The sequence below is a fragment of the Telopea speciosissima genome, chromosome 7 (genome assembly GCF_018873765.1).
Source record: "Telopea speciosissima isolate NSW1024214 ecotype Mountain lineage chromosome 7, Tspe_v1, whole genome shotgun sequence".
Taxonomy (NCBI): Eukaryota; Viridiplantae; Streptophyta; class Magnoliopsida; order Proteales; family Proteaceae; genus Telopea; species Telopea speciosissima.
In genome coordinates, this window is record NC_057922.1 from 30,556,731 (window position 1) to 30,570,632 (window position 13,902).

A 13,902-nucleotide genomic window follows, 5' to 3' on the forward strand; every position below is an offset into this window, starting at 1 on the left:
GTCTTGGAGCAGAGTGGAACCGCCTAGAAAGGACTACCTGATCCGGAGTGGGCCGACGAGGACATCGGCCGTTAATCGTAACATACTTCTGTACAGTAAAATTTCTGAAAACTAGTTGAAAAAAAAAATATATAGATGATTAAAATACAAGGAAATGCAAATAGAATACAATTATACAAGGTTTAAATTTCTAAAACCAACAAAAACAGGATTAAAAACTAGGATTAAGCTTCTGAAAATATCAAATTGTATAGATCTGTCAATTATTTGGGAACTTCCATGGAATCAATTACTCAATGGTAGCGCGCAAAACAACAGAAGCTTCCATGAAATCGATCATCCAAGGGTTTCTAATGATTTTGGGGGCTTTGTATTGATTTGCAGGAGCTCCTTTCTCCACAGCTGCGAGGAGCAATCCATCGAAGCTACCAGGCTTCACAATGGACAGCACCGAAGGTCCAAGATCACCCCTTCTCCTCTGCACCTTGTATATACCTCCCAAGCACTCCTCAAGAAATGAACACCACCTCCTTAGAACACCAACTGACTTCTCGTTCAATAGGGACAGACCCTCTTCACCAACTTCAACAAAAATCGTTACATGCCTCGGATTTGAGTCCAAGTCCATGTGGCTTGCAAACTCTACAATCTCTCCCATGGCTTCATCTCTTAGCATGATTTGGAAACATTCCATGGCAGACATTAAATCCCTCTCCGTCAAGTCTTCGGCAGTAGATTTAGGAGCTCTCATGATAAACTCCAGTTGCGGGGACGAATTATAGAAACCAACAACTCTCACAATGTCACCCAGACGATACCGAAACAATCCTCTGTAAGTAGTCACAACCACTTCGTATTCCTTCCCAATTTCTACTCCTGAGATATCCACAGTTTCCCCTGCAACACCAATGTCTGTGCCATCCAAATCGAAGGGAAGGAACTCGTAATAGGCTGCAGTGGGGAGGATCACGTATCTGGTCAGCTCAGGTGGTTGGGTGCGATCCAAGTTGATTCCCACAGGGCATTCTGAAGTGAAGTAATCACTACCCAATACTGGCATCTCTCCTGCGTAGAACTTGAGCTTCTGATAATACTGCTTCATGCTTCCAGTGGTGACACACGCAATGAAGCGTGCATTAGGCCAGAGCTTGGGCAAGATCCCACCCCATTGCCTTGCTTCAAGAATGGCTCGAATTCGATTGGAAAGATGAGGTTGTGGGCCACCAAGTATTGTACAGACGGCGTCTCTCATTGAAACATGGGTGATGTGGGGACTAACAGAGCCGAGTAGGAGATCCTCGCAGAATTGTTCCCACATGGATTCAAGAAGGCGAAATGCTCGTATTAAGCCGATAGCATAGGGAGTTCGAATGCCTCTGATCGAATCGGGGTTGCGGAGTGCGCAGAGGAGGTGGCAGTACGTCTGGTGGTGAATATCTGTGGTGGCCAAGATGACTTCTTGGGGGCTCGCGCAGATAGAGAGTATAGGGGAGGATCTATTGCCACTGTTGTTGTGGAAGGGGAATGCAGAGGCTGCCATTGCTTTGAAGCCGCCTTTGGTCTCTGTGACAGTACCAGCGTAGAGAAACCAGAGGATCTTATCGCCGGAGGGTTGGGGAGGAAACAACCTAATAAAAATATGAAGAAAGGACAATTATTAGAACCCCAAGAGTAAGAAAATGAAGAAAGGAGGAGGGAGGGAAGGAAGCAACAGACTGGTTACCTTCGAAGGATAGCGGCACTTGCCTGGTGAGCTAAAAACGATGCAGCTTTAGAGTGTGGTGAGTCGAAGTAAGGGATCAATTTTGGTCTCATAGAACTCGTTCCGGAGCTGTCAAGATCAAGAGCGGGTTGAAGTCGGGCACTAAAAAAACAAAAAACAAAACCCTAAATCGTACATTGAATTCGATTAGGAAAAGGAAAGATAAAGATGGATACCTGTAGAAGAAACAGAGGAGAGGATCAAAGGAGAGGAGGGAAGGAGGGTGGAGACCGTCGGCGATGCCGTTGATAAGAGGAGCGTAATCGTCGTAGGAGGAGAGCGGGACAAGGCGGCGGAAGGTGTCTGGGTGGGCGAGAGTGGGAGGATCATTATCATAATCATGGCGTTGGGAGGGTTGGAGATGGGGTTGAAGGTAACCAACATGGGCGTTGCGTTGAAGGATAGATTGAAGGGTCTGGAACTGGAGACTCTGGGCATCGCGGGTGCTATCGTCCAATTTCTTCAGTATCTCGTTGCCTTCGTCCATCATCATCATCATCATCTTCCTCCTCTAAAACAAAAAAACAGAGGAGGAAAAGCAGCGACCAGGTTTTTCTTCTCGTCAATTTTGAATGCTCTCCAGGGTAGTCCCTAGTCTGCTAGGACATCTTTCTTCTGTAAATCTGTTGGCCAATGGACCGGCGGAAATGCTATGGATTTAATGAAATTTCTTTTTGATTGGAAAATCAAAATTTCCTGATCATGGATTATCTGCAGAAAGGTGAGAGACCTAAATACCATTATCTTTTGTGAGAAGGGACCGGCGGGGCATTGGGGTTTTTGTTGACTTTAAAAGTGTCACTATCTCGAAGCTGTCGTGTCAGATGCAGTTCATGCAAGAACCAATGTCTTATTTCCCTCGTCGAAGTCCAAACTCATCTCCAATGGCATCGAAATTCGAAGGGAAAGTAGTGAAGTACAGAACCCCCATTCTTCAGTCTTCAGTTTTCACATGGACATTTTACAAGCTTGTGAAAGTCGTTTGCGTGTTTCCGCCAATTTTGATCAGCACGAAACACAGAAAATTTTCATTTCAATGCTTCGGAATTTTATATACCCTGATTTCGGTGGGTTTCCGCTGTTTAAGCGACTTCGCCGAATCATGAAACCTATCGATGTGGAAAGTGTCTTTGATTTTTTTAGTGTGTTATATTGAATCGAAATCTTCTTTTTCCGTCTGTCTGGTACTATTGTGTGTGCCTTCGCACACAAACAAGGCAGAAAATACCACTTTACCACTATCCGGTCCATTTTTTCAAGTCTATCTAACCAGGGAGGGAGGGAGGGAGGGGGGAGAACCAAGGAGGGGGGGGGGGGAGGGGGTGGATCCCACCTGGGCAATGTATTCAGGTAGGGGGTAGGGTGGTCATTTCTATCCCTATTAGAGGGACTTGGGGAAATGGATCGAACACAGAAATAAAGCAATAATGATCCGATTGACTCCTTTGTTAGGAAGACATTGTCGATGATATGTATGATAGTTTGAACAAATTCCGCTCCGTAGTTAACAAAACCTTATAATCAAGAGATTACAAACTTTTCACATTTGATAAATTAGTTTTATTTCCACCCATGGGAGAACCAAGGAGGGGGGGGGGGGGGGAGGGGGTGGATCCCGCCTGGGCAATGTATTCAAGTAGGGGGTAGGGTGGTCATTTCTATCCCTATTAGAGGGACTTGGGGAAATGGACCGGACACGAAAATAAAGCAATAATGATCCGATTGACTCCTTTGTTAGGAAGACATTGTCGATGATATGCATGATAGTTTGGCCAAATGTCGCTCCGTAGTTGACAAAACCTTGTAATCAACATATTACAAACTTTTCACATATGATAAATTAGTTTTATTTCCACCCATAGACATATTAGTAAATTATTTTCAAATAATTTTAGAAATCTCTTTTATCTTTAACTTATAAAAAACTTTTGGGAACGAGAGAAGGAGGAGTTCATGCATGCAGGATCACACATGGAAGTAATCATTCGTCAAATACTGGGTTTTGGTTTTTTCGATCCCCTATTGTCTCCATCGGCCCATCTGACGTTTTGTGTACAATCGTATACCCATCATGCACAAAACCTTTGACTATAAGAAAAAAGATAATTAAAAGAAAATAACATGTTCTAAATACACTTATATATATATATATATAGAGGTGCAAGTGTAACTGAGATAATCCCACTAAAAATAGTGTACTTTAGAATGGGCTTAGACATTAGTTTGATGGGCTGGACTAGAATTTCACTTTAGTTTCATGTGTTGTACAAAGTTAAAGCCGATGTTTTATAATGATCCCTTCCGTTTGGATTAATATAAGTGCACAACGATACATTGTTTTTTTGGTTTTTTTAGGCTCTACCAATTTATCTCCGTTTATTTTATTATACATGTGAACCAAAAATTCTAAAATCGTCAAATATCATAAAAAATAAAAAAAATAAAAAAAATAAAAGTAATCATTTTTAAGGACGATCAAAATGACCATCACAACGAAATTTGCAACTCAGGTGGGAACTAGTTGTAATTTTAGTTCACATTGCAATTTTATTGTATTGTAATGGAATCTAGTTTCATCTCTCTCTCTCAAATTTGTGAGATTGGTGTGAGGGTTTCTATCAAATTCATGCATTGCCGTCCAATTTTTTTTTTGTGGCGGCTAGCCTTGAATGGAAATATTATCATATTACATGACCAAGCTTGCTAGACAAAAAAATGGAAGGATGATTTGGATCTGTTGAGCTTCTTCTTGATTGGTCCTATTGATTTTTTTTTCCTGACATTTGTAGTTATCAAGTTAATTTTCAAAGGGGTTGATTAAAAATAGTACATGTAATATCAACTTGTCAAATTGTTAGTTCACTAATATGGAGAACAGCCTTTTAGTCAATATGGTATTATGTCTAACACTTACCCTTGATAGACAGCTTTAGAATAAGAGAATGCCTACTTAGGAATTTCCACTTGTGGGTATGCAAGGGTGTAAGTGTAGGAATGGTAGAAAGAGGAAGTTATTTGGTGACTTAAACCTAGCTACTTGCCCTCTCCTATATAGGACTGAAATGGGTATAGTCTAACAAAGATTTCATTCATAATTCATATTTTTTTATTTTCAGAAACTAATAGTCTTAGTCATAATTTTGATGGTGCTTCAAATTAAGTTAAAGCCGATGTTTTAGTTGAAATTGACATATTGGGAAATCATTTTCAAATAATCTTGATAGTCTTCTTTTAATCTTAACTTTAAGAATTTTTAAAAATAAGAAAAAAGGCAATCAAAGAAAGTTATATTTTCTATATACACCTATAAATGTGTCATTGAGACCATCCCATTAAAAATGGTATAACGACTGGACATTAGTTTGAAGGGTTGAAATAGAATTACACTTTATAAGGTTCATGCATGTGTTGTACAAACTACAAAGTTAAAGGCGTTTGCCAAAAAAAAAAAAAAAAAAGTTAAAGGATTATAAGTGCATAACAGTACCTTTTTTTTTTTTGTTTGTTTGGAGTCTAGCAACTGCAGAAAAATTTTCATTTCTAGGAGCAAAATTTGCAACTAAGATGTCAAGTAGTTGGAAATTTAGTTCACATTGCTATTTTATTGTAGTAGAATCTCTCTCTCTCAATTCAATTTATGAAATGCTTGGACACTAATATGACTAAAATTTGATTTATACGATGGGTGTAAGGGTTTCAATCAAATTTATGCATGCCCATCCAATTATCATAATCTGGCAAACCTTAAATTGGAAATATCAGATTGTGATATATGGTAATGTAGAAGGTTAACGTACCATCAGTATCATATGACCAATTAAGCTTGCCTAGCTACATAGATCCTCTTGACAAAAAATGGAAGGATGATTTGGATATGTTGGACATCTTCTTGATTGGCTTCATGCTTATCTCCATCCGTTGTCAGACTTATTGAATTCCTTGTTAACATTTTTAGTTATCAAGTTAGTTTCCAAAGGGATTGATTGAAAATAGTACATGTAACATCAAGTACTTGTCAATATGGAGAATAGCCTTATAGTCAATGGTATATATACATATAGGGCTGATGTTCTCTGTGCCGCAGCGTAGCCTACACCTAGATATATGGACCTGCCATTCAAAGGGGCAGGGTGGTCATTCCATCCACCCCCATATGTCTGGGCGCCGCACAAAGAACATTTGGCCATATGTCTTACACTTACCCTCAATAGGCAGCTTTAGCAGAAGAGAATGCCGACCTAGGTATTTCCTCTTGCGGGTATACAAAAATAAGTGCAGGAATAGTGGATGGAGGAAGTTAAATTGATGACCTATACCTACTTGACCTTCCCTATATATAGGACTGAAATAGGTATAGCCTAACACGGATTTCATTAATATTCTTTGCAGAAACTAATAGTCTTAGTCATAATTTTGATCTTGCTTCAAACCAAAACACAAAAAATCCAAAAATCAAACTTCAATTATTCAATGAGACAGGTAATGGGATTTTCCAAAAAAGATTAAGGACTTGGGTCTTAGAGAAAATTAAGTGCCAAATTGATCAATAGTTTAAGAGATCAAATGGAATATGAATATTGAAGAATTTGTAGGTAGTTCATCCTATAAATGGAGTGCCTTATAACTTAAGAATTCCTGAGAAAGGAAACAGGAAGAAATTGAGTATTCCCACTTTAGGGCTTCAATTCATGGCTTAACTAAAGTCCATTCCCTCGTCGGCTTTCTACTAAATCAAACAGTTCCATTTAACGTGCAAGAAATTGGTTCCTAGTTGCTATATCTGCTACATCTTATATATATATATATATATATATATATATATATATATATATATATATATATATATATATGTATGGTGGAGATCGAACCTTTCAAATTTGAGAAAAAAAAAAAAAAACCAAACACCCATTTGGGTATAAAGCCATAGATATTAGATTCAAGAAGACCATAGGGGAGTAGTAGTTAAGAGCAGACATGAATTCATCTTCAACTTCTGTGAACACTAAACAGAAAGCAGGATTAACAGGCATGGCATTCACTGGGGTAGGCAACCTCATCAAGCTTCTCCCTACTGGAACTGTCTTCTTGTTTCAATTTCTTAGTCCAGTCTTAATCAATAATGAAAAATTTAACACCATCAACAAGTACCTAACTGGTATTCTCCTTGGTGTCTCTGGCTTCTCTTGCTTTTTCTCATCTTTCACAGATAGTTACAAGGGAAGTGATGGGTTGGTTCATTATGGTATTGTAACCATTAAAGGTCTTTGGCCATCGTCAGGAGACTCAAGGTCAGTGAACTTATCATCGATCTTACAAGCTTAGAGTAGGGGATTTCGTGCATGCCTTCATATCGCTGATTGTGTTTGCGGTGGATTCTAACACCATGGGGTGCTACTATCACTCGTTTGAGTCCACCCGGAAGATGCTGGCGATGGTGTTGCCTCCCGTGGTTAGTGCCATTGCTAGTTCAGTGTTCGTTCTTTTCCCTAACAATCGTCATGGAATTGGGAACCCTTCAAGCCATACTTCTACGGCTCAAGATAACTCTTAGTGATCTTCCCACCCCAAGGAAGAAAGAAAGAAACAATTATCAATCTTCTTATCTGATGCTTCTTTGACAGAGTTTGTGTAAATTTCTTTAGTTTAAATCTGATTTCTCCTCCTCCTCCTCCTCCTCCTACTATGAGATGTTGTGTCATTCATGAGTACACCGTGCCATTTCTTTGTATGCTTTAAAAACTTTTATCCAACCCAACAATTAGATTATGAAATAATCAGAATTAAGGGTGTAAATCCGTTTGGAATCGGTTAATCAAATCGATTATGAAACTCGATACTCAAACTGAACCTGCTCAGTTCGATTCGGTTTCGATTCCAAGATTTGGTTCTTACACAAATCGGGTTTTAGTTCTTGTACTCGGTCCATATAGTATATCTATTAGTATAATAATATATTAATGGGAAAAAGAATGCTACATGTTCGTGTCTGCAGTGTGTTTTCTGTGCCCAGACACAGGACCACACAAATAGACCATTCAACCCCATTTATATCAAAAATCCCTTCCAAGCCAACGCCTCTATGCGCACTATCATTGGTCCCCACACTAGTGTAGGGGCTACACGACCGGTTAGTGCTCTTTTTCCCTATACTAATATAAAATTATATCCAAATTCAATTTGGTTTCGGTTTTGGAATTCAGTCCTAACTGGATCAGTAACCGAATCGATTGTGAAATCCGATACTCAAACCTAATAGATTTTTATCTAGTTCGATTCGATTTGACTTGTTCGGTGCAATTAGTGCAGGGGCTACACGACAGGTAAACGTTCTTTTGTCTTATATTAATATAATAATATACAAATTCAATTCGATTTTGGTTTTGGAATTCAGTTCCTTTGCTGGATCAATAACCGAATCGTTTGTGAAATCCGATACTCAAACCTAATATATTTTTTTCTGGTTCGATGCGGTTTGACTTATTCAATGCAATTACTTTTCGGTTTTCAATTCCGATTCGAATTTGACATCCTTAATATTTATGCTTACGATACTGATTATACTAGCAGTTTTTTTCCCAACATCTTATGAAAGTGGCTTAACAATAAAGTCAAATAATAATATCTCACCTCAGCATTGTTATGTTAACATTACAAAATGAGAGTACAATTCTCGTTATATCTCTCTCCTTAGTCTTTAGTGTCGGCAGTAGCATATCAAGATTGGAGAAAGGGGGAATCGTTATTGTCTCCTGTTATAGCACGGTGCTGTAACGTATCGTGCGGTACTGCAGAGATCATGTGGTACAGCGGGCCCTATATGACGCACATGGCCTCTGCAGTTGCAGTACGATGCATTACAGCACCGTGCTATAACAGGAGATGATAAAAATTCGAGAAAGGGGGGAATGGATTGAAAAAGAGGAGAGTGAGGCAGCTAAGCTAAGCACCTACAACATTGACGCAGGTGCAAATTGGGAGAGCAACAACATTAATGAAGTACAATCCCTTATCGTGGCCGTCGGATACCTCATTGCGCTTTCCACTCAGTGGAGAGGGGCCCAATCCTCCTATCGTCTATACATAAGATCCGGTTCCTCTCTAGGGAGCTCAGCACCCAAGGAGTGCCCAAGGGGAATTCAAGGGCTGGACTGTGCCACACCTCTCGCTGTGTTCCCAGTCAGCCATCGGGATGTATGCAACATAGTCCAACGGCTGAATGCTCTTCTGGGCACTCCCTAGGCACTACGCTCCCTGGAGAGGAGCTCAGCCCCTATAAATAGGGGAAGGGGCGGAGTTCCACGCTGGGCAAAGAACATAAATACAAGAAAATTTCTCAAGCATTCTTTGAATGGTTTTCTTGAGTTGGGTTTGGGTTTCATTTGTAGGATTTATTTTCAGCGGGTGTTTATTCCTTGTATTTATTCTCATGTGGGATTTTGAGAGAGTGGTCTTGTGTGAGAGTTTAATTCTTTGTTCAATGAGTTTTACGTACAATGTTGTGGGTGAGGAGTATAAGTTTTAATTTTCCCTGAAATAGTGTAGTAAGCTCCATGTGTTGAAATAGGTCATCGTGTTGTTGAACCACGTATCTTGTCTATTTCTTTTTTATTTTAACGTGTTTATTTTAATTACACACTTCAGATTTGAATGTGCCAATTAGTGTGGGACGAATTTCCACCACACTCCTTATGTGGTAGAGAGGAGTAGCATGATCGTTTTGTTGAGAAGTGCTATGACGAGATCTAGACGTGCTGACTTGGTGTCGAACCATCTTGCAAAATAACTAACCCTGGCTAAGGAATGCCAGTATGAGCCCGCGGAGTAAGCTTTGATGCCAAAGCTAGATCACGAACCACAAAAAATCTCAAAGTTGGAAAACCCGAGAAGTTAAGTCCTTTTTACCGGGGTGATGCTTGGCTATTTATAGGATCTAGATCATAGACCATCATAAGCTTTGTCGATGCTAGACCGTTACTTCGATCTACAAAATGCATGGGTGAAGCTCTGCTGGTGTGGACACCTGTCCCAGAGGGTCATGCGTCCTCACACGGTGTGCATGACTTGGGTGAAGCAATCCAGTCCCTGTCGCCTGGGTTGGTCGATGGATGCCAGAAGGTCGGCTCTATCACAATTATACCGACCCGATCTTCGTTTGTAGTTTCGTATGAATTGCCTCGTTATGCCGGTCTATTCTAGTCCAGTCTTCAGCAGTTCAGGTCAGCTCGGTTTGTCTGACCTTCGTGCGTGCCACAGGTCAATGCACTAATGGCTAGGTAGAAACGGGTATATCAAATGCCCCCCCACTCGCTTGGTTCAGTAATGATCTGAGCGAGTTTCCTTGCAGTAAGTTTTCGTGCTAAAATTCCTTTCCTTACACGTCATTGTTTTTTTTTTTTTTGCATGAGTCGGGCCGTGCTTCTACTAGGATTTCTCACGGGATCTGCTCTCGGGCAGATTACTGTTGCCAAGCCACGTGTTGAGGTGTCATGATTAAGCCTCAGGTAACTGAAATGCCCCTCAATTGTGTCCATCCACCGCGTTGACTGCTGTCCATTGGATCGCCGCTTCTTCTGGCTATACATAGGAGAGCATTGGACTTCGTTTTCTCATTCTTTGCTCACTTTCAAAGGTCACGCTACTGTCTTGATTGCTGGCATTCCTTGAGTTCGGATCGCTTCCTAGGTCAACGCTTTCTCCTCTTGCTTCGAGAAGTATCTTTGATCGGATCGGCCAAAAGTAAGTTTTTCTTTTACTCATGGCTTATAGTGGTAATGAGTATAAGTTACCTAGGGTGAGTGGTTCTATAAAGGGCTTTAGCCAAGGATCCAACCTTGTTACGCCTAGTAGTCTTAACGTCGAAGAACTCCTCAATTCGGCTTCTCGACAATGTTAGTCCTGATCAGGATGTGGTGGTGGGACCCGATTGTGAGATCCATAAACCACTAGTTGCTCATCCCAATTTAGGGGGACGAGTTCAAACTGCCAGTCCTATCGCTGAGGCGGACGAGGCCGAAGAAGTAGAAATTATGGTTGCGGAGAACCAGGGTTCAGTTGATCATGGGGTTCAAGATAGACTGTCCAAGGTGGTCAGGTCAGCACCGACGAAGAGGACGACAATGAAGATGATGATGATGATGATGATAGTGATGAGTTTAGGTCGGACGATCAGAAGCAACGCGTGTATAATGTGTCCAGTACTCTGGGTAAATCTGATCTGGCTCAGATAAGGAAAAAATACAAAATTCCAGATCAGGTCATCCTAAAAGTTTCCTCCGAGGAAGAGATGGCATGCCACACCCAGAGTCCTTGGGTCAGTCTTTATGAAATGTCTTTTTTCAATGGGTTGAGGCTCACTGTCTTGGATCTCATCAAGGAGATATTTGATCACTGGCTTCTGACCCCCTACCAGCTTGTTCCGAACTCCTAGAGGATTATCCTCCGTTTTTATGTGTTTTTTAAGAGCATCGATTGTGAGCTGACCTTGCCTTTGTTTTCTTTTTATTTTATGTTAAAAAAATATAATTTGGACGGGTGGTACTACTTTACCCGGCGTAACTTGGGCAAGAATAAAAAGGGGGTCAAGCTCTTTGTGGCTATGCCCAGTTTAGTTAAGAAGTAGAAAGATCGGTTCTTTTATGCCGACATCCCCGGGTCACCCTTCAGGTTGGAGTGGCTCGAGATTAAATTAAAAATAGTGAACCGGCCCATTCCCTTAAATGACAAGGAGGAGAAAGCTGTTGCCTGAGCCAAGCCGCAAAGGCAAAGAAGTTTGACGTCAGGAATCTAAACTCCAACAATTTCCTAAAGGAAATGAACTTGGGTGAGTTAAGTTAGCCCGGCTCAGCCCTCAGTTTTCAATTTTGGTTCTAACCCTCCTTTCTTTTCGCTCTTTCCACAGTGACCTTCAAGCTGGACAAGGAGAGTCTTGCCCGAGCCGCATTTGAGAAGAAGAGGAAGATGACAGAGGAAAAGGAATCCCAGAAAAGGGGTGAATCGAGCCGAGGTGCGGCCTGACCAATCTCAAGGACAAGGGGAAAGCGAGTGTGGTGGTTCCTTCAAAGCCATTAAAGGGCAATTCAAAGGTACCTCCCCAATCCGCGGTTGTTATTATCGACAAGGATGACGGGCTCTGCAGAGACGAGCGAGAGAGGAAGCATATGAAGAGAAGGAGGGAGGAGATTCCCTCGTCACCTGTAAAATAGGTTGAGCTGGAGAAAGCAAAGTTGTCTCCCAAAGAAAAGGGGAAGAAAGTGAACTCCAGGCTGAGGGAGAAGGACCTTGAGCCGAACTATTTAATTAGATGAAATTTGAAGGTTGGCAACTTGGTGATGGATGATGGTGCTATCGCCAGGGAATGGGTTTCTAAGTGTCGACTTCCTCGGGACCGGAACAACTTGAGGGAGCTTTCCAATGGGGCCTTTTCTGTAGAATATTACAAGTTTTTGAGCACGGTGGATTCTCCACCATTCCCTTTTTTCCTCATTTTCCTTTTTCCTCCTTAACTGGAAAGTTCTAATTTCTTCCTGTTATTGTTAATTTCTCTTTCCTTTTTTCTTTTGAGAATGTTTGAGGGGAGGTTTTTGAGAGAATGTTTTATGCTATTTGGATATTTTATACTATTCTGTTTTATGGATACTTTTAGATATATTTTATTTAGATCAGCTTTTATGAATACATATGCGTGGTTGATCTTTGTCAATTTTTAAATGTTTATATCATCACCTCGGAGGTCGGCCTCATCTACTTACAGACGGGGACCTGTTGCCTATGGGGGAGCGAGGCCAGGTCAGGGATAGTAATGGCTATTGGGGTCTGCCACTGGGTGATCTTAGTGCCTTCGACCGGCATAGACTCCCTTGTAATAACTGAGGTTTCATTGTGGCGATAAGTTAAGTGACCCACAGTGTCTCCCGAGTTATCATAGTAGCATATACTTGACTTAGAATTGTGTGTTAGATGAAAAATGAATTTAACATGTGCATGCATCATGAATTGTTGAAATTGTGTGTTTGTGTGTATGTGCATTCCCCTTTTGCCCTCTCACTAGCTTGTGGAGCTAACTCCGTTGCGTAACCTCTTTTTAGTTGATATGCAGGTAATTCGATGAGCTCCTATTGATGTGAATCTAGTGGAGCCAGTGGCTAGGACTTAGATGTCGATGTACATTCGAGGATGGTGCCCTTGGGGCATAATCGTACTCCTTATTTTATGTTTATCATTAGTCATATGCAAACTCCGTGTATATCTTAGAGTAATTACTTGATGGTTATAGGAAAGTTGTAATTACTATATATACTATCATTAGCCAATGACCACCTTGTATTATTCGATTTTAAATTGATTAATGCTTCCGCTGACTTCGATCCCTTTTTGGAATGAAATATTCCGCTGGTTTACGCACTCTGGTGTTATTATGATTTGATATTGGGTATAGACTGTGGATTGGGACACTGTATCTGTAATCCTAGTAGTTTTGGGATGACACTTGTCGTCTTAGTCATCCATTTTCTTATAATATATCCTTTATTGGGATGGGGGCGTGACACGCCTGGTCATAAGGGCTGAGCTCGGGCAGGCGGTTCACGGCCCTAAGACGTATCACCCTTCACACTATCCAAAAGGTATCCCCGTGGATCCTAGCAAAGAAGAAGCGGGCCTTCCACTTCTTAGTCGATTGCGGCATGTGGCTGATCATCTGGACCGACCTTAGCGACCCCTTCAGGGGGCGAAGAGAAAGATAGTACCACCCCTCAGCCGTCGTCTTCAGCTTGAAAAAGTAGGCGAAGAGCATGGCAGTCGCCTCCCGGCCAAGCTAGGCAAAATACAAGGAGAACCTGAAGATCTGCCTCAAGGAGTTCGCGACCAACTATCCTGGGGAGGGCGTGAAATGGTTGAGGAGGTCTACCATGATGTTCCGGCCCAGGAGGCGAAGGTCGCAGGTGAAATGCTACCTTGTACAAGCATACTTCTCCCTCGCAAAAGTAGCACGCCTTTTCATCTGAGGTTGGGGAGCGCATCCGGATCTCTTTGGGGATGTGATACCGACTCTGTAGGGTTGCTAGAGCCCTATCATTCAGGATGCTCTTGTAAGAGTTCAACCCCCTGACAAGCCCACCATCATCACCGACGTCAGAATCAGA

At 41.4% G+C, this 13,902-nt stretch overlaps 1 protein-coding gene across 1 annotated transcript; it reads right to left on the bottom strand.

Annotated features, from left to right (window-relative positions):
• Positions 1-240: 240 nt before the first annotated feature.
• On the bottom strand, positions 241-2,269 carry LOC122666726 (probable indole-3-acetic acid-amido synthetase GH3.6). Its single transcript, XM_043862784.1, has 3 exons — positions 1,939-2,269; positions 1,724-1,831; positions 241-1,628 (listed from the first exon to the last, which is right to left on the bottom strand). Exons 1-3 carry the CDS (start codon positions 2,262-2,264, stop codon positions 290-292), a joined length of 1,773 nt encoding a protein of 590 aa, XP_043718719.1. The 5' UTR covers positions 2,265-2,269; the 3' UTR covers positions 241-289.
• Between the last annotated feature and the right edge of the window lie 11,633 nt (positions 2,270-13,902).

Bases quoted from the DNA above. Each gene is read 5' to 3' on its own strand.
- LOC122666726 (XM_043862784.1), bottom strand. From the start codon at position 2,264: ATGATGATGATGATGATGGACGAAGGCAACGAGATACTGAAGAAATTG. The intron at 1,832-1,938 runs GTATCCATCTTT...TGATCTTGACAG, and splicing joins CTCCTCTGTTTCTTCTACAG to CTCCGGAACGAGTTCTATGA. The intron at 1,629-1,723 runs GTAACCAGTCTG...TATTTTTATTAG, and splicing joins AGTGCCGCTATCCTTCGAAG to GTTGTTTCCTCCCCAACCCT.